Genomic DNA, 24,907 nt, shown 5'->3' on the forward strand with positions numbered 1-24,907 from the left:
CACACCGCTGGCTCACGGACGCGCGTTTCCCGCCAGGTGGCTCTCCGCAGAGCCGCAGCCCTGCGGGCGTCCCCGACCTGTCCCAGCCCCTCAGCAGGGAGGGGCCGCGCAGCAGGCGGCTCCGAGGCGCTCCGGCGCGCTGTACGGCACGGCAGCGCGGCACTGTCGTGCGGCAGCAGCGCGGCGGCCAATGGGGAGCGGCGCCCGGCGCACGCAGCCGGCAGGCGCGGTCGAGACGCACGTGTGCGGTGGGAGCGGCGGGTCCGGGAGCCGCCACCGGGCCAGGGTGCGCGTCTGGGCGGCTGCGACTGCGGGCGTGCCTGGCCGACTCTCCCTGCTTGTGCGCGGCCTCTGGTACCGCACCGTCCATTGGGATGGTGTGCCTTCGCCATGGGTGTTAACCAGGAGGCGCAGGCTGTCTCCTGCTCGCGGGGGAGCCGCGGCGGTTCAGTAATGCTGTCTCTTGCTCCGTTTGCAGTGTTGCCGCGATGGAGAACAAGGGTAAAAAGAAGTTCATGGGGAAGAGTGGAAAAGGACCTCGTGGAAAAGCGCCGCACTGGAAAAGGAAGTTTAAAAAGGATAATGGTAAGAAGGCAAAGGGTCGTCAGTAGGAGCCCTGACTGAATGGTTATGGTTGTTTACTGGCATGCTTGGAATTGTTTGGGGGGTTTTTTGTTTGGTTTTTTTTGTTTGTTTTTTTTTTTTTTTTTTTTTGGTTTTGGTTTTGGTTTTGGTTTTTTTTTTTTTTTTGGTGGGTTTTTTTTTGGTGTTTTTTTTTGTTTTGTTTTGTTTTGTTTTTGTTTTTTTTTTTTTTTTTTTTTTTTTTTTTGTTTGTTTGTTTTTTGTTTTTTGGTTTTTTTTTTTTTTTTTTTTGTTCTCTCTTGGTAAATTCATGTTTTGGAACGACTAGTTTGGCAGATGAGCAACAAGAAGTGGGTGTCGTATGCCTGGACTTCAGTAAAACTTTGGCAGTGTCTTTCCTTTGAGATCCTCACAGAGGTGCTGAAGAATTAAGGGCTGCAAGAGCAATTGGTGAGGTAGATTAAAAACTGGCTGAACGCCTGGGTCCAGAGACTGGTATGCTCTCTGGTGACCACTGATGAGCAGTGGACCCCAGGAGTCAATACAAAGCCGAGTTTGGTTCAACAGCTTCATGGAGGACCCGGATGATGGGGCAGAGTGTAGCGTCTTCAGATTTACGGGTTACACAGAATTGCAAGGAGTGTTAGATGCACCAGAGGGTTGTGCTGCTCTCCAGGGGGATGTCAGCAGGTCGGACAAATGGGCTGGTAGAAGCCTGGTGAAGTTCATCAAGGAGTGAAGGCAAAGTCCTGCAGGTTGAGGGGAACAGTTCCGTGCACTTGAAAATACTGGGGAAATCCCGGGGGCTTCTGGTGATCGGAGTTGAACTTGAACCAGCAATATGCCTTGGTGGCTAGCTGGATCTTGGGCTGCATTAGGAGGAGTGCTGTCAGCAGATTGAGGGCTGTGACCCTTGCCCTGGTGAGGCTTCATCTGAAGTGCTGTGTCCCAGCTCTGGCTCTTTGATGCAATAGAGATGTGGACATGCTGGAGAGAGCTCAGTGAAGGGCTGCAAAGATGATGAAAGGACCAGGGCATCTCTTCTCTTAGGAAAGGCTGAGACATCTGGGGCAGTTCAGCCTGTCCCAGAGAGAAGACAAGGCTGAGGGCGATCTGCTCAATGTGTACAGGTGTCTGAAGGGAGGGTTTAAAGACAGAGCCAGACTTTTTCAGTAGTAGTGCCCAGTGTCAGGACCAGAGAACAGTGGGCACGAACTAAAACACAGGAGATTCCTTCTCAATACCAGGAAAACAGTTTTACTCTGGGAGTGATTGTACACGGGCACAGGTTGCCCAGGGAGGTGGTGAAGTTTACCACATTAGAGATAGTCAAAAGCTACCCAGACATGGTCGAGGGCAACTGATTTTGGGTGGCCCTGTGTGAGCAGGAGAGTTGGAGCAGATGACTTGAGAAGTGCCTTCCAACTACAGCCATTCTATAACTGTGTCTTGTATTCAAAACTGTACTGACTGTATGAGCCACTAACTTGCTGAAATGCTTTAAATAGATTGCATTGCAAGCCCTTCATCTCTGTTTGATTCACTTAAAATATTCTAAGTTAAAAATTTGAAGTTGATAACTTTTTGATTCTAGACTTGGCATTCCTACATTAAGACAAAATTGTCTGAGAGGTGAAGTTAGGTGGGAACCTGCTGTGGGTTAGATTGAGAAGATACCTTTCACTGCTGTCTTAGAACAGATGATGTTGAAACAGCTCTGATCATGAACTCTGAAAAGTTTAGGGATTGATGACTTTGATGTCGGGGATGGTGAAATTCAAAATATAGAATAATCCTTTTTATGCCTGAGCTGTTACACTGCTGCCCAGAAAATAATGCCTGGGCAAAACTTACTGAGAGAAAACATACATACCCAGGGACTGCAGTGAAAACACCAGCTTTGAGAAGCATGTTAGAATTTTTGTTGAATACAGAATTGTTATTACAAAGTAGTTTAATTCTTGTTGCAGTCAATTTTTATTTTTTTTTATTTTGAAGAGTAATAGCTGTATGATAGCATTTTAATTTCTGTTGCTTTTGTTAATAGATTCAGGTCCACCAAAGAAAGTATTTAACAAAGGAGATGAGGAAGGAAAGCCTAAATCCATTTCCAAGAAATTTGTTAAAGGACAGATAAGACCTGGAAAAGCTACTGTCAAACAATTCAAGAATAAACAGCAACCAGAAAAGTTTGCAAAGAAGAGAAAACTCCAGGATAGTGAAGAGGGAGGTGAGCAGATTTTTAAGCCTGGATATCAAGGGGAACCAGGTTTTGGGAAACACATTGTTCATCTAGAGCTTTCTCTTTCTGTGTGCCTTTCCAAATTGGCTGAATAATTACAGGTTTACTTCCTTTTTAATCTTTGCTTTGGGAAAAATTACTTTATTTGCCTAAGCTTGAGGCTGAAGTCATGAAAATCAACAATTTGGAATTTTCTTGGAAGTCAAAAGTAAAGACACAGTAACAAATTTTAAAATTGTCATACCATCCTAAAGCTCTGTTTATTTTAATGTCACTGTTAAGTGGTTAGCTAGAAATTGGCAATTATTACACGATTTGCAAACACAGAGCTGTGTGTTTTGGACTGTTCTAAAAGTACTTGCTATAAGCTTTGGAATAGAAATTCATGCAACAAAGTTGATTAACCTTTACATTATTTCCTTTCTGTGGTCCAGACTATCTGGTCACATCCTTTAAGAGAAAAAAAGCATAATGCTATAAATAATAATAGCTGCTTTTGCATGTTTTACAGCTGTTTTTCTTTCTGGTGTTTATACAGAAAGCCTAAATAGTTGTCTGGCTTTATCACGTTTAAATGAATTTATTTTTCAAATTAATTCATTCTGCTTGAGATCTTAATCTTTTCCCGTCCTCTCCTCTTAAGTAAATCTCTACTGGGGCAGTTAATCAGTGTTATAAAATGACAAGTGGAATCTTAAATGAGGGGTTCTGAAGTTCTGCAGAAATATGTCATTTATTTGAAGGACAGTAGATTATGTTGAGTATTTATTATTGCTGTTCTTGCATATTTGCAGAATGGATTCACATGGAATATGCACTAGATGTCTGAAAATCTAGTAACAGTAGAATGTTTTTATTAGGCTGTTAAAAAAATGAAACCCATAGCAAACTTTCAAATGTTACTCATAAGAGTAAATGAAAGCCTCTGTGTATTGCACTGCTCTCAAAGCATTACAAGCTTTTCTTGTAATCACTTAGGACAGTGGTATAAAAATCAATAATATGCGTTATAAAAAGGAAGGGGTTTTTGAATGGGTCAAACAGTTAAGTACATGCTGCTAAATACCAATAAACAGTGCTTTAAGCTCTGAAAATTTAAGACTGTGTCTTTAACGCATGATTTGTGGCCCTTTTATAACGTTATTTTGCCCAAATTTGTTGTATGGGCAGTGTACAGTGGTTGTGTAGTAAAATTCCATGCTTAAGGAATTTGACTGAGTAAAAAGATTAGGCATGTAAAAAGAGTTTAGCTTTTCTTCATTTTTGAGTTTCAGATACTTATCTTTGATTTAGGGTTCTCCTTTTGAGAGGGAAAAGGTATACATGAATTAAGAGTGAACTAAAACAGGAGAATTATTGGGGCAGCCAGAGTTGCTGAGTACATCTTCAGTCAATTTTCAAGCTATTAAGAGATTTGTGATGCATCCTGTTACAGTTTTGAGGAAAATTAATTGTTTGCTTTGTTCTTCTGGTAGTCTAAAAGTGGTGATTGCTAGCTTAGGATACTTATTCAATATTTACAATTTCATGTTAGCTAGCTGAGTAACTGCAAGTTGGTCCTGAATTGTTAGTGATTCAAGTCATAGAACTGCCACAGTTTAGGCTGGTAAAGAATTCTATTGCTGGTCTTTTATTAACTGTAGAAAATATATTTATTTTTTTCCTAAGGATCAGATTCGAAGAAGCCAAAATGGGATGACTTCAAAAAGAAAAAGAAAGAGTTAAAGCAAACTAGACAAATTAATGATAAAAGTAATTATGACATAATTGTAAAATCAAAACAAATATGGGAAAGCATGAGAAGGTAATGATTTTTTTTCTTCCACTCTGTTTACTTTTAGCCTCTTTATCATCTTGTAATTATATAAATTGAGTCTCTTTGGGTGAGCAGGAACATTGCATGCAATCTTGTAGGTAGTTCAGAGTGTGGTAACTCATGGTCCTAGGAATGTTTGGATTGAACTTGAATTTTAGGCTAAAATTTATAAATTTGTAAGTAATTGCTTAAGAAATCGCCTTTTTTTTTTTTTTTAACCCTGAAATACAGAGCATGATTCACCCTGATCCTGCAGTGGGATTACTGCATGAGTTTTTTGTGAAGCGTCATTGTCTCTCTGAGGATGTAATTCTAGAACTGGTGCCCCTGTCAGCAAGAAAAGTTAATTTTGCTTGGTCTAAGTGTTTGTGCTTTGCATGCTTACAGGTCTTTGGACCTGTAAGCAACTCTGACTGCAAATTTGAGTTTGTTTCAAAAATTATTTTACTCAAAAAAAGAACAACGTTAAAGTGTGGAATTCTGGTTTGATTACCGCAAACTAAAGCAGCTTAATCATATCTCTGTACAGGGTTAATGAATGACAGTGTAAATTTGGACTGGCAAAAGCCATCCTGGTTTCATTACTACTGTCTTGCTTCTTAATTTGTAGTTATAAGTGAATCATACTACAAAAAAGTTGCTTCCTCAATTAGAATTGTTTTACTAGGTTTTTTTTTGCTTGTAGGAAGAAATGTGATAAGGAGAAACGAGAAAAGCTGATGAATGAACTACAGAAGCTTCTTCATGGGAAGATTAAAAATGTAAGAAAAAACTAATGGCATAGTGCACAAATCCACAAAATCTTTAAAGAACTCTTGTGAGTAAGAAGAATAAAAACAGGGCTGAAAGACTGCATTTGGCACCTGTGTTTCAGGACAGTAGTCCTGGGATGCTTTTGTCAGCTGGCAATTGTAAAAGGCTGCCAAGTAGCTTTAGTCCCCTGAAATTGATGTTAGCTAGGGTTCGGGAACTCTGAGGTTTGATTAGTTACAATGTTGCTTTGCAATTTTCTAGGCAAATTAGATATGCTTAATTATACTAAATAGTTTTTCTACTTTATTCTTGAAATGTATGAATTTGCAGTGAAGAGCATGTTCAGCTTTTCGTATTTCATGCTGAAGTGGAACTGTTCCACCACACTTACTCTGAAATTATAAAGGAGAGGAACAAAATGGAGATACCATTTAATGGTTTTATTTCAGTATGAAAAACCTCGATACTTGTCCTTAATTGTCAGCAGCTGTTGTCTGTATTTTCTTTGATAGAGTACTTGTGAAGGGGCAAAAGCCCAAAAGTCTTGGTTTGTTCTAAGCAGGTAACTGCTTTTCTAATTTTATAATTGGCATTACGTGTAGCATGAAACTATACCAGAGAGCACATACATAAAGACAGTTATGGTGCATACTGCCTTTTGAATGGCCTAGAGTAACGAAATGTCTCTCTTTTAGCTGGCATTTGCGCATGATTCCACCCGAGTGATCCAGTGCTTTATTCAGTATGGTAATGAGAAGCAAAGGCAAGAGACATTCGAAGAATTGAAAGGTATTTTAATTTTACTTACATGCTTCTGCGTTGTGGTTAGGATGCATTTAAACAAATGATATTGTTTTGAATATTTTTGCTTTTTTTTGAACTGATGCATCATTTCTAGTGAACTCTATATTTATTTAAATAATGACATATTGTTTCATAGAGTTAATGCAGTGAAAAATAAACCAGCTGAATGCTTCTCCCTTCTTCTAGATAGCCTAATAGAGTTGAGCAAGTCAAAATATTCCAGAAATATTGTGAAGAAGTTTCTTATGTATGGGTGAGTATCAAGCGAATTTCTTTATCAGTGTTACGTTGTTTCATTTCCAGTGTGAATGCTGCTTCTTAATCTGTAGTGGATCGATCATGAATAAAAATATGTCTCTGGAAACATCTTTGTAATGTAATAGAATAAAGGCAGGGGAGTGCTAACAGTATTTTTTCTTTTGCAAGAAGTAAAGCTAATGCAGTACGTGTCAAGGAAAGCACGACAAAAAATTGGTTAGATGTATGCTCAGAGTTGATCTTTGCTGTATATAAAACACTGGCTTCTTGAAATTTTCTTTGCTAAGCATTTCAGGATGGCATACATTATTCTCTAGAATTTATTCACTGTTTACTTTCCCTTGAAATGCCTTACAATTTCTCCAAATTCCTGGCTTTTGTTCTATATTTTCCCAAGTGCTATAAGGCTGATTCATTGTTTCTATGATAAAATGTACTGCCTAAACGTGTTTCTAAAAATAAAACCATCAATAGGTATGCTTATCTCTAGAGGTTTTAGCTCTTGCCATTTGTATTTCCCTATAAAACAGGACAAAAGCACAAGTTGCAGAAATAATAAAAGGTTTTAAAGGCCATGTGAAAAAAATGCTACGTCATGCCGAAGCATCTGCTGTAGTGGAATATGCATATAATGACAAAGCCATTCTGGAGCAGAGGAATATGCTGACAGAAGAACTATATGGGAACACTTTCCAGGTTTACAAGGTGGTATTTCAGTACTTTATAGTTTAAGATAGTTTAGCCCATAAAGTATTGTGTTAGTAATGCCTTACCCGTCTTGCCTACAATTTCTTCTGATTACATTTCTTTCTGTCAGCTAGTCTGCTAGCTTTCCAAAGGCAGTCTAGTTTAGCATGTTTAAATGTAATGATTACTTTTATATTTCTAGTTTAGGTGAAATTGTGGGTTTTTTTAGTTTGAACTATGTAAAATATACCATGTTCATGTATATGATTGCTCTCTGCTCAGCAAAGACAGTTTGTTCTTATATAGTGTCAGTTCTCATAGTGCCTAGGCTGAAATCATCCTTGCTGAGGTGAGACTTAGGCATAATTCTTCATTAATACTGTAGATGACTCTTGTGTCAGAGCTTCCTTATATCTCGTGAGAACTGAGTGTGGGCAGAATGGGCCAGTATCCACATACAGTGTTCCATTTAGGCTTAGTTTTTCTCTTTGTTTTCTTTTCCTGTGGAGACTGTAGGACTTCAGTCCAAACTCCACTGAAGCCTAGGTCTATGGTAGATCCTCGCCAGGCAGTTGGAACCTTCTTAAAAACTAAAACCTCCATTCTTTTGAATTCTGTTTTTCATTTTTTCTGACTTGGAAAGTTGGTATCCATTAGGAATTTTGCTACAAAGTACAGAACTGTTTTACACAATTACAAACTTCACTCCAATGACTTTTTCACCTGTTCACTTTACTCAAGATTTCTGTTAAAATCATCTTAAAAAATTAACAGCTCATTCCTGACCCTGTATTTTCTTAACAGGTTATTATAAGTTCTAGTTAGGCATTCTGCAACACTGAATAGTAGAGAGGCATGTTTGTTGTGATTATGGGCTGTGATTTGTACTGAGAGTCTAACAGCCCATGAACTCAAATGCAGTATTAGCTTCCATCATTCTGCTATTTTTGGCATAACTGCTTTAAGTATATGCATTGTGGTGCAAAACCGAGGTTCAGCACAAATGCAGGTTTATAAAAAATTGCAGTGTAGACTTTAAAAAGTAGCATGGATGGTTTAAAAAATATTTCTTCTAATTGTCTATCCAGTTAGACTTCTCTTGTAACAACAGATTATTTAAAAAGAGTTACTAGTATAATTCTTTTGTTAAGATACCAGGAGGTATTTCTGTGTGTGAGGTATATGGTATATAATTCTCCTCTCTGCTGTTCCTGAGCTGGAATTTCTCAGGCCTTTGTGAACTTCGTGGTTGATTAACTTGTTGTGTTGCCCTCTGTGTGCATAAATCAGGATTTCTACTTAGCTCAGGAGCATCTTAACACAATGCCAGTTTTGTGTATTTTGCTGATAAAACTTGCAAAAAGCAGCTCAGACTATAAAGGTGAGTTTTGTTTGCTAATGAGGAATATTTAATTTGTAGAAACTTAAGTGTACAGCTTCTGACATACTCAGAAAAGGTAGCTTTTTATTTTTAAAATGGTTAACATTTTTAGTTTTGCAGAAAATTCCTTTTGTTTTTTATATTCATGACATTTGATTGAGAAAGGTCTAAGCATTATAATTTTCTGTGAACTCTGATACTTACTGGTACGATTAAATCTCTGATGTGCATCCATTTCAGACACCAGCCTTCCCAACACTGGATAAAGTGCTAGAAGCTCAGCCTGAAAAGAGGGAGGCCATCTTGGATGAAATGAAGCAGATTCTTACACCAATGGCACAAAAGTAAGGACAAAAATTGGCTGAAGGTGTGACAATCTAATACAAACCAGGTTGTTTCTGACATACAAACAGTGGCACTGGTAAATTTGTAAGTTCAGATGACAGTGTGACACTTACAGTCTTTTAGGCTGTAATATTGCTGTGCTGAATAGTCTGTAGTTTTGTCCCATGTGTCATAATGAATATCTTACCTTACTTTTGAGCTCCACTTCTGTGAATTAAAGTGTCCCCTGTCTCAGTCAGACAATTGGTAGAAATGTTGCATTTTGATGTATTTCTATAGTGCATTATTCTATGTGCTTCTCCAGTCGTCCTTATGAGAAAACAGGTTCTATAATTTGTAGGTTTTGGTTGAATCTTCCACGTATTGTAAATGTTAAACATCTGAATCCAAAATGACTGTATGTTTTTTGCTCACCATGCTGCCTAGCTTTTTAAAATACAAATGAGGTATTGCTAGCATAATTGAAAATTATTATTTATGGGAAACTTGTTGCTTAATTTCATCTTTCCAAATACAGAGAGGCGGTGATCAAGCACTCACTGGTACATAAAGTGTTTTTGGACTTCTTCACTTACGCTCTTCCAAAACAAAGATCTGTAAGTATCTTTTTCGTATTCTTTTGCCTTTCCGTGGAATGTTTTCTGTCTTCTTGTGAAAATGTTGTAAGTTGACTAGACAAAAATACACATCTTTCGTTGGTAGAGTTCTACACATCTGGTGATTCTAGATAGATGATTGGAGAGTAGTGTTGTATGGAGATTTATAGTCACAGTGAACTTTCACAGTAGTGTTTTGTGATACTTGAATTTAAAAAAAAATGAGATGACTCTAATGTTTCCTCTCTTCCTGCTAAATGATCCTTCTTAGTAGCTGGGGAATAATTAAAGTGAGGACCATTGCTTGCAGTAGTCTAGCTTTCCAATGTGTAGTTTCTTAGAAACTTGCAGTAATTGTCCAAGAATTTCTTGACCAAAATACAATGAGATAGGCCCTTCTGTCAGCAGCCAAAACTTTGTCTGCTATATCTATATTAAAGTGCAGATTTAAGATTACGTCAAACACTTTTATATTTAGACCTAAATCCATCTGTGTAATGTGATATGATTTAAGGTGGTATCCTGTTTGACTTCAGCTGTCTTCAAGGTGTGTCTCTGAGACTCGCCTTGTTTCTGCAGCTCAGAAACATCTCACTTCAAGTCAGGCAGAGCCTTCTACACTTGCTGCCTCTTGCCTTTTTCTGCCAGACTGGACTCCTGAATACTTCTTTGTTACTGTTAACAAACCCAAAGCTAAGGGTAGGGAAGTGGCCTGTTCTGAGTCCAGATTTTCAGAGCCCAGAACATTCCTGTGCATGGTTTCATGTAATGCTGTGTCTGAGAATGCTTTTGGATTCGCAGGCTTGCATGAATCAGGGGAATAAGGGCGTATCTCCTTGCTTGGCTTTCTGTGCAAATGTGCTGGTATATGGACGTGCTCTTTGGGGTTTGGAAACCCCTTCTGCATATCTGTTCCTGCCTGTGCTTACAGCTAGTGACACCAGCTGTGTTGTGACTGAGGAGTTTGTAAATAATTGGTAAAATGCTTGGAGCCTTTGGCTAGAGAGCAAGAAGGACGGGATAAAAAGAGGCATAGGTGGGAGCTGCGTTTCCAGGAAATCTATTGGATAGTAACAGAAGTAATATCTAAGTAACCCAAGAGAGTGTAATTTGATTTGGTTTGATTTGTTTCTTTGGCTGATGGTATTGTCAGATAGCTTCAGAAAACCTCATTCCTTTGATATGAAGACACAGCTTTTGGCTGTGTCTTGTAATATCTGATTTATAATGTAATCTGGTGCTTAAATGGCTTTTTAGTTTTTCTTATTTTCTGGCTAGTACTCTGTATGTATGAATACACATCTGCGCAGCTACACAGCTTCAAAGATTTCTTCCTAAATTAGTCTCTTTTTCTCTAGTTTCTGTCTCAGATTTGAGCACCCTTTCTTGAATTTTTTTAACAGGACAGCAGACAAGCTTCAGTACAGTTGTGATTTCATGGCATGATTATGATGAGCAGTGTAGTTTTAAAGAGAGAAAGCTTGTGTCATTTACAGTCTTTTGGACTCCTCTTGAGGCAGTTTTTCACAGGTCAGGGAAATTAGAGTGATTCTGCAGAGCCAGTGATGCAGTATAGTGTGGGCAGACAAAATAATGCTTTCAGGTCCTCGCCCACCTGCCTTGAGCTCCTCAAGCCTTTTCTTTCATCTTTTTGCTTTATCGCCTTTTCTTCCCCAGGAAATGATAGAAGCTATCAGAGAGGCTGTCATCTACCTGGCACACACTCACGATGGAGCCCGAGTAGCAATGCACTGTTTGTGGCATGGCACTCCCAAGGTAATGTTTGGTTTCCCTCTACTTAGTCTTCTCTGACTGCCCACATGGGTCCTTCTGCTTGTGCACATTTTCATGCAATTAGCAGTTGAGAGCAAGGTTAAAAGCTGGCCCCTCTTTATCTGTTGGCAGACTTAAGCAGTGTTTTTTTGTGAATCAAATGCTTTCATTAGAGCTAGTGGAAGTATCTCCTTTTATTTTTAGCAGAGGTTTTTGCAGTGACACATGGAGTAATTTTTCCATTGTAAGGTTATTGGCGTTTCATTTGTGCCATGGGTTTCTTAATGTAAGCAAAATTTACAGTAGGGAGAGGTCAGTAAAGAAATCATAATGTGAAACCATGTTTGACTTTGGAATGCCGAGACTTACAAAATATTATAGAAAGTGTGTTTTATTTCCATATGCTGATACAGTGTCCAGAAATATTTTTGGTGTAATGTATGGCATCTTGTCTTGGAAGTGCTGTAATGCCTCCTATGTTTTTCTGTATTAAAAAATAAAAAAGATGACATATTAAAACAGTTCACTTGTTAAAGAATGAAGAAAAAAAATTAAGTTCCTAGGATCTAGGTATACTAATGGATCAAAAGAACACTGGGCAGTGATTTCAAGAGCCAAAAATACAGGGAGGAAACAAAATATTCTTGAAAGTAATAGAGGTTTAAAACAAGCTAGAGTTTCATGTCCTGTTGAATATGTTTCTATCCAAATGAGATGAAATGCATTTTTTAATTAATGAACAAAATATGAGTGAACATATGTGGTGGTTTGGGGTTTTTTGTTTACTGTGTCTTTTTCCAAATTTTCTTGGCATCTCCTATTGGTGATCTGGACTTGCAAATACGCCACAGGATCTCTCTGAAATCAAGTCACAATTCAGGTTTAACTTTTCACACTGGCTCTAGGTGTAAACTAATAGAATGTGTGTGAGTCTTTGGTAAATGCTTTTGCTTTATAAAGCAAATTGAAGATTATCATTTTGAAAGGTGTAAATAGCAGCTTAGTTACTCAGAATCACTGGTATTCTAGGCTCATTTGAGTTTCCCCTTTCCTTTTGGATAGGACAGAAAAGTCATTGTGAAAACTATGAAGACATATGTTGAAAAAATAGCAACGGTGAGTGGTCATTAACCATTTATTTCATAGTCTCTGAAACTACTGATGTGATTGAGGATAGCTTGAATGTTCTTTGGTACTAGGAACACCTTTGAGATCTTAAAATAGCAGTGATGTATTAGATAATATAAAATAATTGAACCCTGTAGAATATTTAGAGACACGTGAGGAAGCTTCATTGTGGGCACTACATGTAGTACTATGCTTCATTATGGCTGAGTTCATTATTATTCCTCAGTTTTCTTTGCTTTTTATTTTGTTGATTCCCATCTTTGTATTGCATCTTCATGTGGCTCATTGGTTAATTCTTATTGGTTCAGAGTAAAGCAGCCTGTATAAAGAAGAGGAAGAAAAATCAAGATGTGTTGGAGATGTCATTGAAAAGGCTGTTTGAACATCAAATTTCTTAGAAGATGCTCAGTATTTTTTTTCAAGTCAGGAAGCTTCAAAATACATTGGCATACAATGGAATCAGCCTGTTTTATTTTTTAAAGAATAACCTTTTTGTTTGGAGACTGCAACACCAGCAGAGTAACAGTTGAAACCAGATTTCGTGGAGTTGGGCAAAACCGCAGCTGTAAAGAAGAGCTTTTTTTAAACTTCCCTTCCTGGTTGCTGTGGGCTTTTTTATTTGCTGACAGTTATTGTGGTCTCAATCAGTGGCCTTCAAACATTTTGATCACATCCTGGGCATGCATCCTTAACATATATATATATATATTTATGTATAAATTGCATGCCTTTGCTACTATAATACTTTACATTATAAAGCATACACAGAAATAAAACATTTGAAAGGATGAGATAAAAATAATCAGAGGCCGTTTTTATTTTTTTATTATTGGTGCCAAAAATTATTTTCTTTCTGCATCACAATGGATTGTCTTGTGCAACCCGCTTTGCAGGCCACTGTTCTAAGTAACGCTTCTTTCCATAATTTTCCACTAGAATAAATTAGTTGTTTAATTTTATAAATTATATGGAAATATGGGACAGTGGGTAGATAATAGTTGGAGCACAGAAAATCTGGCTTCACTTTGATGTAGAGCCTCACTGACATACAAGTGCATTTGGTCGTGCCCCTTTGAGTTGAGACTTGATCTCCAGCAATGCAGTAGAGGCTGTAGGGCTCATTACAGAGATATGAGATCTCCAGAAACATTATACGGGACTTAGTTCAATTTTAAACAAATCTACAATAGAATTTAAGTCTGTATGCAATGTTGCTGTAGGGAAAATGCTGATTTCAAATGTTGACAATACAGTAGGATTAGGCTAATAGGTTGAATGTGATAAAGCAGTATATCCACTTGAAATGGAAGATCTACCTTTATTTTGACAACATATTTCTCTTAACGAGCCTTGCTTTTAGAGAGAAACTTAAATGTTGGACTTCTTTCATTCTATGACAGTTGTCAGAATTTGCTTGTGCTTCATATCGTGTTATGTTTGAGACAAACCCTCAGAAATCCTGATTCTCAGTATATTAATAAAAAATTACTGTATTTGGTTTCTGATATTTCATCTTTGCAGGGTGAATTTTCTCATCTAGTCTTGCTGGCAGCATTTGATTGCATTGATGATACTAAACTTGTGAAGCAGTTAATTATATCAGTAAGTAATTTAATTTCTCCTAAAGTAGTATATTAAGTAGTGTCAGTATGTTTGTCAGTGTATAGGAGGATGAAAGTAGGAATGGGAAAGGATGGCAGGAAATGGGGAAAGAAAATGTTAGGATCAAAACCAGCTCTTCAGATACTGAATGAAAACTAGTAGCAGATGATGAGTTGGGGCATCTTAAAATCAAGCACTGAGGCATATTCGGTAGAGGAAACCAATTTTTAAAATTATTTCAAAGAACAATTAGACTTCAAAAATACCTTACAGAGATCAGCATTTTGTCCATTAAAAAAATTAGCTTTTTTTGTTGGTTTGGAATTTTTGGTAGTATTGCAAAATTCATAATTTATGTGAGTTGGCAGTATGGCTGAGAATTTGTAGAGAAAGAAGGGTTTTAAGTTCTTTAAATTCTTTTGAGGAAAGTCTTTTTTTCTTATCTTCATTTCTCAGGTCCACGGAGTCTTAATCCTGGACCAAAGTCTATGTGTGGTGCTTTGAACTTCTTTATGTGATTGGATCTATAAATGGAGCACTTGGCATGTGTAAGGATTCAGGCAGATTTTAGCACAAAATCCCTCTCTTTCAAGAGGACTCCAAAAAGATGGAGACATTACCAACAAGAGATAGCATGTCTCTCTCCTTTAGAGTTTCTCATGGTACTTCTTCACATTTCTGATACTGATAGTGACCAAGAACTGTTATTTCATTAATGTATTGTTGTGATTTGTTTACTCTCACAGGAAATAAAAGCTTCTTTGCCCGATATAATAAACAACAAATATGGAAAGAAGGTCTTGTTGTACTTGCTAAGTCCTAGGGATCCTGCACATTTTGTTCCAGAAATCATCACACTTCTGCAACAGGGAGATGGAAATGCATATAGGTAACTCAGATATGAAGATGACATGTTTTTTCTTAAGAGTCTGGAAGAAGTCATGCAACTTTTTGTCTTTATTTAATTTCAACTTTTTTTTGTAATAAGTCTAAGTAATGTAAATATATAAAAATAATATGTTCGACCCTTTTGTAAAGGGCAAATATTGTGATATATTTTGTGTGTAGGCTGATGTATCAAATTTAGTATAGAAGAAAATTTGTATTATGCATTACTGGTGATTTGGGTAGCGTAAAAGTATATCTCAAAATCTAGCAATAAAAATGGAAATTGTTAATTTGATTTTAATATCTGGTATTGACATTGATGCTTACCAGCTTTTGAAGAAGGAGCAATTCTAGATGACTAGTAAGCTGTGTAAAAAATACATCTCCATAGCTGAGATAACAAAATGAAAAGAAATAGTAAATGTTACTAACAAGAAAAAATTTTATGAGGTTTTGAGACACTCAGCTTTAAACACTTTTTCACTCCATGTGTTCTTAAATTCTGTGTCCAACATACGTTTAATTGTACATGAAACAGAGGGAACAATAATGCCTGTATTTGAATCTAGCAGTAATTTAAATGTCTCAAATAGCATATGCATTCTGAAATTTCTTGTTACTTGATGTGCGTACAGTGCAAGTCTTGTGCAGTAATGTGCTGTCTCTCTCATCAGTAAGAAGAATACTGAACTCCGTCGCCATGAACTTCTGGAAGCCATTTCCTCACCTCTGCTGGAATATTTGCAAGAGCATACCCAAGAAGTAGTGATAGACAAAGCTACTTTTGTTTTGGTTGCTGATATTTTAAGAACAGCTCTTGGTGACATCCAGCCTACGCTCGATGCAATTGCTAAGTTAGCAGCAGAAGAGCTGGTTCCAGGGGGCCGTGATGGACAGGTAACGTGCAGAAGACAAGGTGCTGAGATCTTGCAGATCTTCTGCATTACTAAAATGAATTCTGGTCATGTTTTCCTTTATGTAAGACATCAGTGTACTGCCCTGATAGCACATGGACATAGATGTGATCCTGTTTTCTGACTTGTGGACTTCATAGTTTATTATTAGTGCATCTAGAGTGATGGTGGCTTGAGCCAGCGTTTCATATGAGTTGTAGGGCAAGGTGCTTCGTGATCTTCAATCTTCAGAACTCCTTTAAACACTCAGTGGGAGGGTTGCTGACAAGCATGTTACACAGTCTGTCTTTTAATGTTATCACTGCAATCAAGCACTTAGAAAAGTTCTGTAGGTCATTTGACTGTTTACACTGAGAGGAACAGGATCTCTTCCCTTTCAGGAGTGCATATCTCCGTGCAAGGAAAGATCTTAGATAAGAGCTGTTTGTCTTCACAGTATGACCTTCTATTCAAAGAGTTCCCCTCCTCTACTTTGTTAAACTCAATCACATATGTGTCCACAGACTAGAAAGCAAAAAAATACAAAGTATGCTATATTTAAGATAGATATTCTCCAGATAGTTGTGGTGTTGTAGCTCTGTGTTTTGCAATCTTTGATACACATTTTATGAAATTTAATGTGAACTACACATGTTTTCTGTGACTTTCTGTGAACCATACTGTAGTTGATTTTCAAGTGTGGAAGTGTGAAAGGTCTGGAAGTTCTGGCAGAGGCAGTATGACCAGGAGGTTCTGTTTATTAAGAATGAAGTCCTTGGAAGAGTGGATGAAATTTTGGTTGATACAGTTTATATTACTGAAAGTTAAATGTTGCAGGAAAAATGGTGAGGGTTAAAATGGTAAATTTGAATGAGTAGCCATAAATTTGCATCAAACTTATTGATATTAGTATAAGTCATGACTCAGTGAATCAGTGTGATGGCAGCGTGAATAAATAAACCAAGCAGAAATATTTATGGCCAGACATGTAACTGAATTTTGAACCAACATCACTAAATAATTTTGTTTTAATTTGGTTTGTCTGTTTCCATTAAAGCTTCACATTGCAGAACATCCAGCAGGCCATCTAGTTTTGAAATGGTTAATAGAGCAAGATGAAAAAATGAGGGAGAGTGGAAAAGAAGGTATGTTGGAAATACAGCTTTATTTGCTCAGATTGACTTCAGAGTAATTTGCTATCTGACTTTAAATAAGATTGTTGCAGTTATTTCTTTGAGTATTCTAGTATGTGGAAAATTTAATGTTACTGTTTCTATCTTTTTGCTGTTGTGAGCTGCTATACAGACAGAAGCCAACGATATACTTGCTTTCTTTGCAATGCAAGCAGTGGTTGGGCTTTTTTCTCAGGGCTTTAATGGTGGAGTTAATTTCTGTCCTTAAAATGTCTTGATAGCTTTGGTAAATTACACAGTAGTTTAAGGATAATACTAGAAACAGTAAAGTCTTTCTTACAGGAACCCCTATTTCATTGGTGCTTGTAAGCCAGGCTGTAATCTTTACTGTGTTCATTAGTGCTGCTGGGTTAATGCTTTGTAACTGTTACTAAAATAATTTGTGCACAAAAATAGGACATCTTTGCTAGTTTATGTTCCATAAGGCAGATATTGGGCACAGATGTTCTCATCTTAATTTAGCTTTTAAACTTATGTTATTATGTAACTGTAAAATCTTCTGTATGTATCACTCTATCCTAATAGTGATTACTTTTTCACATACAAAATGCTCAAAAGATGAAAGCATGTGGTTGGCAAAATGTAATCTGAAGGAACTTCTCTGTGTGTAATAGGTTTTTCTATGTAGAATTATCAGATCATGTTAAACTTTTTATTCCTTTTCCACTTGCTTAATTCAGGTATTCCTTTTAAAATTTGTTATGCTTTATTAAATGTTTCTGAAAGTAGACTGTTTTCCCACTTCTCAAGCAGATCATTGAAAATGTGCAAAGGAGAAGTTTTATGAGTGTCTTTCAGAGACTTGCCTATCTGAAATGTTGATAGTAATGTGGATTTATTTCTGTAAAAAATGTACCATTTCCGGTTTAATCACATACTGTTCCCGTTGGTTTCCTCCAAAAAGTACCATTCAGAATTGTTGCTCTGAGTTTATTAATTGTCATTAAACCCCAAGCAAATCGTTAACACGTGGGGAATAAGTTGTATAAAATCTCACCTCTCATCAGGTGGAATTAGGATCGAAAGTGACAGTGAAAAATAGCTTCAGTGTTTGGAGGCTGGTGTTTGTTGGGGTCTTTTGCATTGTTACCAGCAAACTGGTAAGTTTGCTCAGCATGCCAAGTTGTAAGAACAGTTTCCATGCAGTTCAGTTCTTTAAATTCTGCTGGGGCCTTGTAGTCAGCCTAGGTTAGTGTGATGAATCTGAAGTCAATTTAGGCTTTCAAAGCCACTGAAGAAATAGAGCCCTGGAGCATCAGTACAGCTGAAAAGGACGGTTTTTGCATCAATAAAGGATTAGCTCTGAAATTTTAAGTAACTTCTGTTCAAATTCTTTACCTTCAGTTGTAGAGTCAGATGCATAGAGCATTTTCCTACAGAGGCGTTTATGTATTTAGTATATTGCTTACAATGATCTGTTCAACCAGAATGATTCTGTGATTCTTGTTGAGTTCTGTCTTTGGACTGGATGGCTTTTGTAAGGCTGTTAATAGCCTTTCATGCCCTTTTTAAAAAACAAACAAGTTTGCATACTTTATAATAGTAAACTGTCACACAGTGCTGCTGTTGTCTAACAAATTCCATGCAGTACATAGAAGTAGTCTAATATCTATAAAGGTTTGCATTGCATAGAGCAGTCCATTATTTTGAGGGAGCAGAACTTTGTGAATACTTGGGGGACTAAAAACTATTTGATTAAATCAAAACTACAGCGAACTTTCAACAGGCTTCTTTGTAGAAAGATAATTGTCTCATTTTTTTCTTCCCCTGCTTCTTTCCCACATTTTGCAGTTTGCTTTGGAAGAACACTGGTGGAACATGTTGGTATTGAGAATCTGAAGACCTGGGCAGAAGTAAATCGAGGTGCCATTATTCTTTGTTGGTAAGTAAGGCATATGACTACTTCTGATTAGACCACATTGCAGCTGAAAGAACACCAGTTGAAATTTCCACCAACAAAATTACATTCAGTGTGTGCTATCTTGAATGCAAATGGCAAGTCTTGAATAAAACAGGGATTAGAAGAATTCAAACCAGAGTTTCCACAGGTTATTCTTTGAGTTCCATTTAGTACTAGGAAGCAGCTCCATATCAGAAAATCTGAAGATTAAAAACAAAATTATTTTTTAAATTGTGCTTACCATGTCTTGTTTTACAAGCACAAAACTCTCAGAAGTGCAGTCCACAAATAGCTACAATAAAATAATAACCTTTAGAATACCTGGGACTGGTGGTAGCATTCAAAAATCTGGAAATGGTTTTGTGTTGTTTGTTTTGGTAAATTATTGTTTTGTGTTGATGCCTTAATTGCAAAGCCTAAAAAGTTCTCATACTGAAGTGGAGAAGTGTCTGAAGAGATCATACATAAGAATAGATTGTGCAAAGGCCTATGATGAGCTAACTGGTTCACAAATTTGAAGCAGTGAATCTTGTAACTAGTGAGATCAGAAACACCTCACAGGGATCAGATTAACATTAGCGTTTTGTTTTATCAAGAGTGAACTGCAGCGTTAATATCATCATCACTGCTTTCACTTTGTAGCTAACTGTCAGTATCGGCTCATAGAAACCCAATAACCTGAAGTGTGTGGTCTGTGTTCTGGAACTTGTGTATCAGCCTTGCCCTTCTGGCACCTCATAAAGACTTTCACAGCCAACTTTAGCCAGCAATTCAAACAGACAACATGATTTTGAGCATTAAGGCCCTTGATCTCTTTTTTCTGCTCCACTTTTCTCTCTTGTAAAGTAACAATAGATTCCTTGGTGTTTGCTTTCCATCTCTGGTCTGTATCAGTTTAGAGTGGGGCTACTTTGATGTTCCTGCTCTTTTAAAATTCCAAAGCAATTTTGTGAATCCAGAGCCATTTTCACATCTGTTAGCTAATCTGAGTTTAATTATAACTTTTTTTAGTCATTGTCATTCAGATCACTAGTGGAAGAACTGATAGTAGAAAGTTGCAATCCAGGAACAAAAGCAGTTCACACAACATCTTACTAGTCGTATGTGTGTGGCTGTTAAGATTGTTCAGCTGCCAAAATGATAAGGCTATTTCTTTGCCTCTTGTATCAGGCCTTTAGGATTCAATAAATGCACCTAATGCCTTTAAGTTATCTGATCCTGTGCACAGATGTTCAATGAACTTTTGTTAGAAAGGCTTGTTCACTGACACAATATTAATGCTTGGACATTTTTCCTTTAAGTCAAGGCTGAACAGATTCATTTAATACGTGACTTGCTGGTGTATGTACTAAGCTGTTGGGATTGTCCAAATAAAGTTGTAAAGTAAATGGATAGATTTTTTCCAGTATTTAACACTTTAGTAACTGTTTGGTGATCACTGTGACAAAAGTCTTCTAATAGACAAAGAAGACTTAGAGATAAAACAGGAAACTGGTAATTGCTCATTAAAGAAACTAGCACAGGAGTGGTGTATTTTGTGGAAAAGTCTGTGAGGAATGACAGTCTTTCTCCTGCTCTGCTGTTACTCATATCACTCCAGGTGGAGCCTTGACAACTGTCCTTTGTTACCAAGCGGGGGATCTTACCTTCCACTATTTTCACCCATACTGAAACTTAACATAAAAAGTATGTTGTAGGAGTGTTTGTTCATTTGATGGAATTTTGTTGGTAGTGTTTGGTTTATTTCACTTAAATCTAAATCCTTTGTAAAATGAACTTCTCTTGATGACTTCTTAGGCATAATGTCCTTTTTGGGCATCTGAGAACACACAAACATAATGATCTCCTTTTGTTTCATTTCATGCGACACTTCCTTACTTTACTATCACATAGCAATTAATCGCGTTTTTTTTTAACTGCATGCACTGAAGCCAAGAGATTACCTAAATTGTACAGCAGTGGTTAATTTAGTCCGGTGTAAAGTAACAGTGGGGGTTGGGGGGGAGTTTAACATAAAGTAATTGTTGAGTTTAAAAAACCCAGATACTTCTTGTTGTGGTTTGACACTGGCCAAATCGCAGGCACGAAAAGCATGAAAGATGCATGCTTACCCTCCTCTGTCACAGCTGGGCAGAGGAGAGAAAAAAAAGTTATCAAAGGGTTCATGAGTTGAGATAAGGACCGGGAGAAAACATTCCAAGGGCAAAACACATTTAACTTAAAGATAGAAAGTGAATTTATTACTAACAGAATGAGAGGAGGATAATGAGAAATAATATAAGCCCTTAAAAAAGCCCCACCTTTTTCTCCCCAAGTCCCTCCCTGCATCCCACTGACAATGCAGGGAGACAGGGCGTCAGGGTTTTGCTCAGTTCATCACCAAGGTTTTTTTCCACTGCTCAGAGAGAGGAGTCCTTCCCCTGTGAGACCATGGGGTCCCTCCCATGGGACACAGTTCTCTGTGAACTTCCCCAGCGTGGGTCCAATCTCACAAGCAGCAGCCAAACCACACCTGCTGCAATGTGAGTCCCTCCCACAGGCAGACAGGTCTCCCAAAACTGCTGTGGCGTGGGTCACTCTTCCATGGGGTGCAGCCTTCCAAGGACAGGCTGCTCCAGCCTGGGATCAGGGCCCTCTCTCTCCACTGGATCCCACTGGATCACAGCCTCCTGCAGGTATCCACCTTCTCTGGTGTGGGCACCTCCCACACGGGCTGTGAGTGGATCTCTGCATCCTCCATGGATCCCCACGGGCTGTGAGTGAATCTCTGCATCCTCCATGGATCCCCATGGGCTGTGGGTGGATCTCTGCATCCCCCGTGTATCTCCACGGGCTGTGGGTGGATCTCTGCATCCTCCATGGATCCCCACGGGCTGTGGGTGGATCTCTGCATCCCCTGTGGATCCTCATGGGCTGGAGGGGCACAGCTGCCTCACCATGGTCTCACCGTGGCTGCAGAGAATCTCAGCTCCAGTGCCTGGAGCAGCTCCTCCCCTCCTTCTGCACTGACCTTGGTGTCTCCATGGTGTTTCCCTCACACATTCTCACCTCCTCCTCTTCTCTGGATAGGAAAAAAATGTGTGTCTACTTCGCTTCGAATTTCTTTTTAAATATGTCATCACAGAGGCATTGCCATCATCTCTAGTTGACTCAACCTTAGCCAGGAGCATTTCCGTCCTCAGAGCCATCAGGGATTTGCTCTGCTGGACATGGTGGAAGCTTCCAGCAACTTCTCATAGAAGCTGCCCCTGTGACTGCCCCCCCACTACCAAAAACCAGGCCATATAAAACCAACACACATCTTTTGTCATAGAGAATCTCAAATGCTCAGACAGAGGTAATTTTCAGACAATGCTAGTTCCTCCTAAAGCTATGATTGATTTTTGTTTTGTTGTTGGCTTTTGGAAGCCATCTGTCACATATGTGCAGATCTGAAACTCAGAATTACTCAATACTAAGGCCTGGTTCTGACTTAGTGCTATCTTGAGGAGCCCAAAGGTAATGAGAGGACCATCTGCATGTTCACATGTGTGTTAAGGATATGAATGTCATAGATGCTTGCCTATATGAATTCCTATATTATGATTTTTCTATATATTTTTAAATTTGTAAATGATGTGTAGCATCAGGGTAGAAAATGGATAAGAAGGTACTTCACCAAATACGTTTTTGATTTCCTTTATTTCTGTAATCTGTGGAAGTTATGTTTTGCATCCATAAAATACATAGGTGCCAGCTTTCTAGATGTTAGAGGACTTGGAGAAGAGTAATTTAAAAACACCCCACTATGTCACTATGTTGGTCTTCTGGCTGTGCTATCAAACATGCAGATGTTCTGTATTAAGAATGTTGTCTTGACATACCTGTGGTTACTATGATTTTGAAAGCAGCTGTATAACTGTCAGAAGCTGACATTCATTTTTAGAGATGAGTAAAATGCAGTCTAGAGTGGCTTGCTGCTTTGTGTGGTCCTCGTCTCTTGTGGTGAGTGAAACATATATACCTTTCCATGTTAATTACAATGTGTTCAGCACGTCCTTTCCCAGAATTCTGGACTTTCCTGCTTTTAGCAGGGGTACATGACTCTGAGAAGAGATGAGAAAATATCACCCTTAGCTGTGTTTAATTCAGTTTTAAAGAAGGCCTCTTGATTAAATGATACCTTTACAGCTAAAAGTGTAACACAATTTGCTGCTAAAGGTTTTTGTAAAGTCATAGTCACAGATATAAATCTGGGAATTAAGTAGCTGAAAGTTGTGGTGTTGACAGATGGACATCCAGCACTTTTTCTTTTCTATACTGTTGCCATCCAGCACAGGATTTGGTGCCCCAAAGGAGACATAATTTAAGTCTCGTCTTAAGATACCTTAATTCCTTCAGTTCAGTTTGCCATGTCTAGTAATTGTTTAAAAAGTAGGTAAGGAACAAGCTTTTAGGTCAATGCAAATTTAGGAGCCACTCAGAAGAATCGTAGGGATTGTAAGGACTTCTAATATCATGCAGCCTGCTTCATACCAGCACACGGGTGTTACAATTTGTTTCCAGTCTTAGTGTATTTGTATGTCAGATTTGTAGTTCTGATCTGTTTTGCACAAACTGGCTGTAGAAGGCACTTTTCTAGGCAGTGTTCACTCATCATTTTGAAGTAGCAAATTAGGTGTGCCATTAACTCAGCAAATCTTGTATTTCAATCCAAGAACATTTCACTGTTAACTGAAGGAAGGGAAAAAGTCACTACTAAACTGATAGTATTTTATAGCTTATGATGAATTTCTTTGTTTCTGAGGAAGAGAATTTATCTGGGAAATACGATTTGTTTCCCAGAAGTAGTATCCAAAAGGAGGACAAAACTGGTAAGGCTTCATCATTCTTCACTAACTGCAGCATGAAAGTACAGTAGTGAAGGTGCTTGATGTGTATTAGATGTACTTCACTGCACTCAGTTTTAGGACCCCCATTACAAGAAAGGCATCAACAACTGGAGTGAATTCAGTGAAGGGTGACCAGCATAGTCATGGGCTGGGTGCCTTGGCCTGGAAGGAGAGGCTAGTCTGGCCTAGTGTGTTTCAGCTGGGAGAAGGGGCAGCTGTGGGCTCCTGATAGCATCCCTGGCACCAACGGGATGGATGGAGAGCTAGTTGCTTCACAGCAATGTATGAGTAGACAGCAAGACACAGTGACACAAGCTGGAACACAAGAAGCTTAGGCTGGAGATAATTTTCCCCATGAAGATGGTGCAGCAGTGGGACTGGGGTCCAGGGAGTTTTGGCTGTCCTCAGCCTGGCAGATTTGAAGCCCAGACTGGGTGAAACCCTGAACAGCCTGGTCAGTCCCAGTATTTGAACATGCTTTGAGTAGGGGTACCAGTTCCTTGCTGACTGATATGTCCTCTGTTGGCTGTGTTCTGACTCGGTGTTTCATATTTTATGGAATGTTTTACTTTTTTTTGTAATACAAGGTGATAGTATCTGGCTTGAACTATAATCCTATTAAATAGTTATTGTTTCCCATCATTGACAACTACTTTTTCTATAAACCTACATGCTGACCTTTGATATCCTTCATTTTTTTCCTGTGTCTTGCAGCCTTCTCCGAAGCACTGATGAAAAGGTGGTAAGCACAGTCAAAAAAGGACTAAAAAAGCTCATCCCAAAGCTGAAGCGGAAGAAAAATGTAAAAGGAATAGAAGCATTACTGGAGAAATTGACTTCCTAGTGTAAATGAACCTAAAATAATTATTTACATCAATGCAATCAACTGAGATTTGGTAAGGTTTTGTACCGTGGCTGTTTTCAGAAGCAGTGTATGCATTTGTATATTAAATAATTTCTAAAACAACTTGTCATTGTACTCATTCTGTTGTACATAATAGAAGATGTTCTCAGAGATTGAAATCTCAAGATTTAAGAGCTAATGGAAACTTCTGAACACATAATCAAGACATTCAACCTTTACTGATAACTTGAAAAAAGTGTTTTAAGTGTTGTTATAATTTGCATGTGTTGTGCCATGGTTACCATAGAAACACAAGCATCTGTTCTGGACCTACTGTGTTTGTGCAACTAT

The 24,907-nt window shown here is 38.2% G+C and overlaps 1 protein-coding gene across 3 annotated transcripts; it reads left to right on the plus strand.

Moving 5' to 3' along the window:
- The first annotated feature begins 198 nt into the window (after positions 1 to 198).
- PUM3 (pumilio RNA binding family member 3) lies at positions 199 to 24,679 on the plus strand. 3 transcript variants are annotated; one of them, XM_014880370.2, is made up of 18 exons: positions 199 to 354; positions 479 to 585; positions 2,630 to 2,812; positions 4,493 to 4,628; positions 5,326 to 5,401; positions 6,089 to 6,182; positions 6,384 to 6,450; positions 6,986 to 7,160; positions 8,764 to 8,867; positions 9,386 to 9,464; positions 11,142 to 11,240; positions 12,300 to 12,353; positions 13,887 to 13,967; positions 14,714 to 14,856; positions 15,530 to 15,752; positions 16,806 to 16,893; positions 18,733 to 18,823; positions 24,427 to 24,679. In XM_014880370.2, the coding sequence occupies exons 2-18, from the start codon at positions 489 to 491 to the stop codon at positions 24,554 to 24,556; spliced, it is 1,920 nt and encodes a 639-aa protein (XP_014735856.1). In that variant the 5' UTR covers positions 199 to 354; positions 479 to 488; the 3' UTR covers positions 24,557 to 24,679. The 3 variants fall into 3 exon arrangements, with proteins under 3 accessions (XP_014735856.1, XP_088012443.1, XP_088012442.1); XM_088156317.1 differs by having other exon boundaries at positions 215 to 286; XM_088156316.1 differs by having other exon boundaries at positions 220 to 340.
- Positions 24,680 to 24,907: the final 228 nt, after the last annotated feature.

Source organism: Sturnus vulgaris, chromosome Z, assembly GCF_052056855.1.
Source record: "Sturnus vulgaris isolate bStuVul1 chromosome Z, bStuVul1.hap1, whole genome shotgun sequence".
Taxonomy (NCBI): Eukaryota; Metazoa; Chordata; class Aves; order Passeriformes; family Sturnidae; genus Sturnus; species Sturnus vulgaris.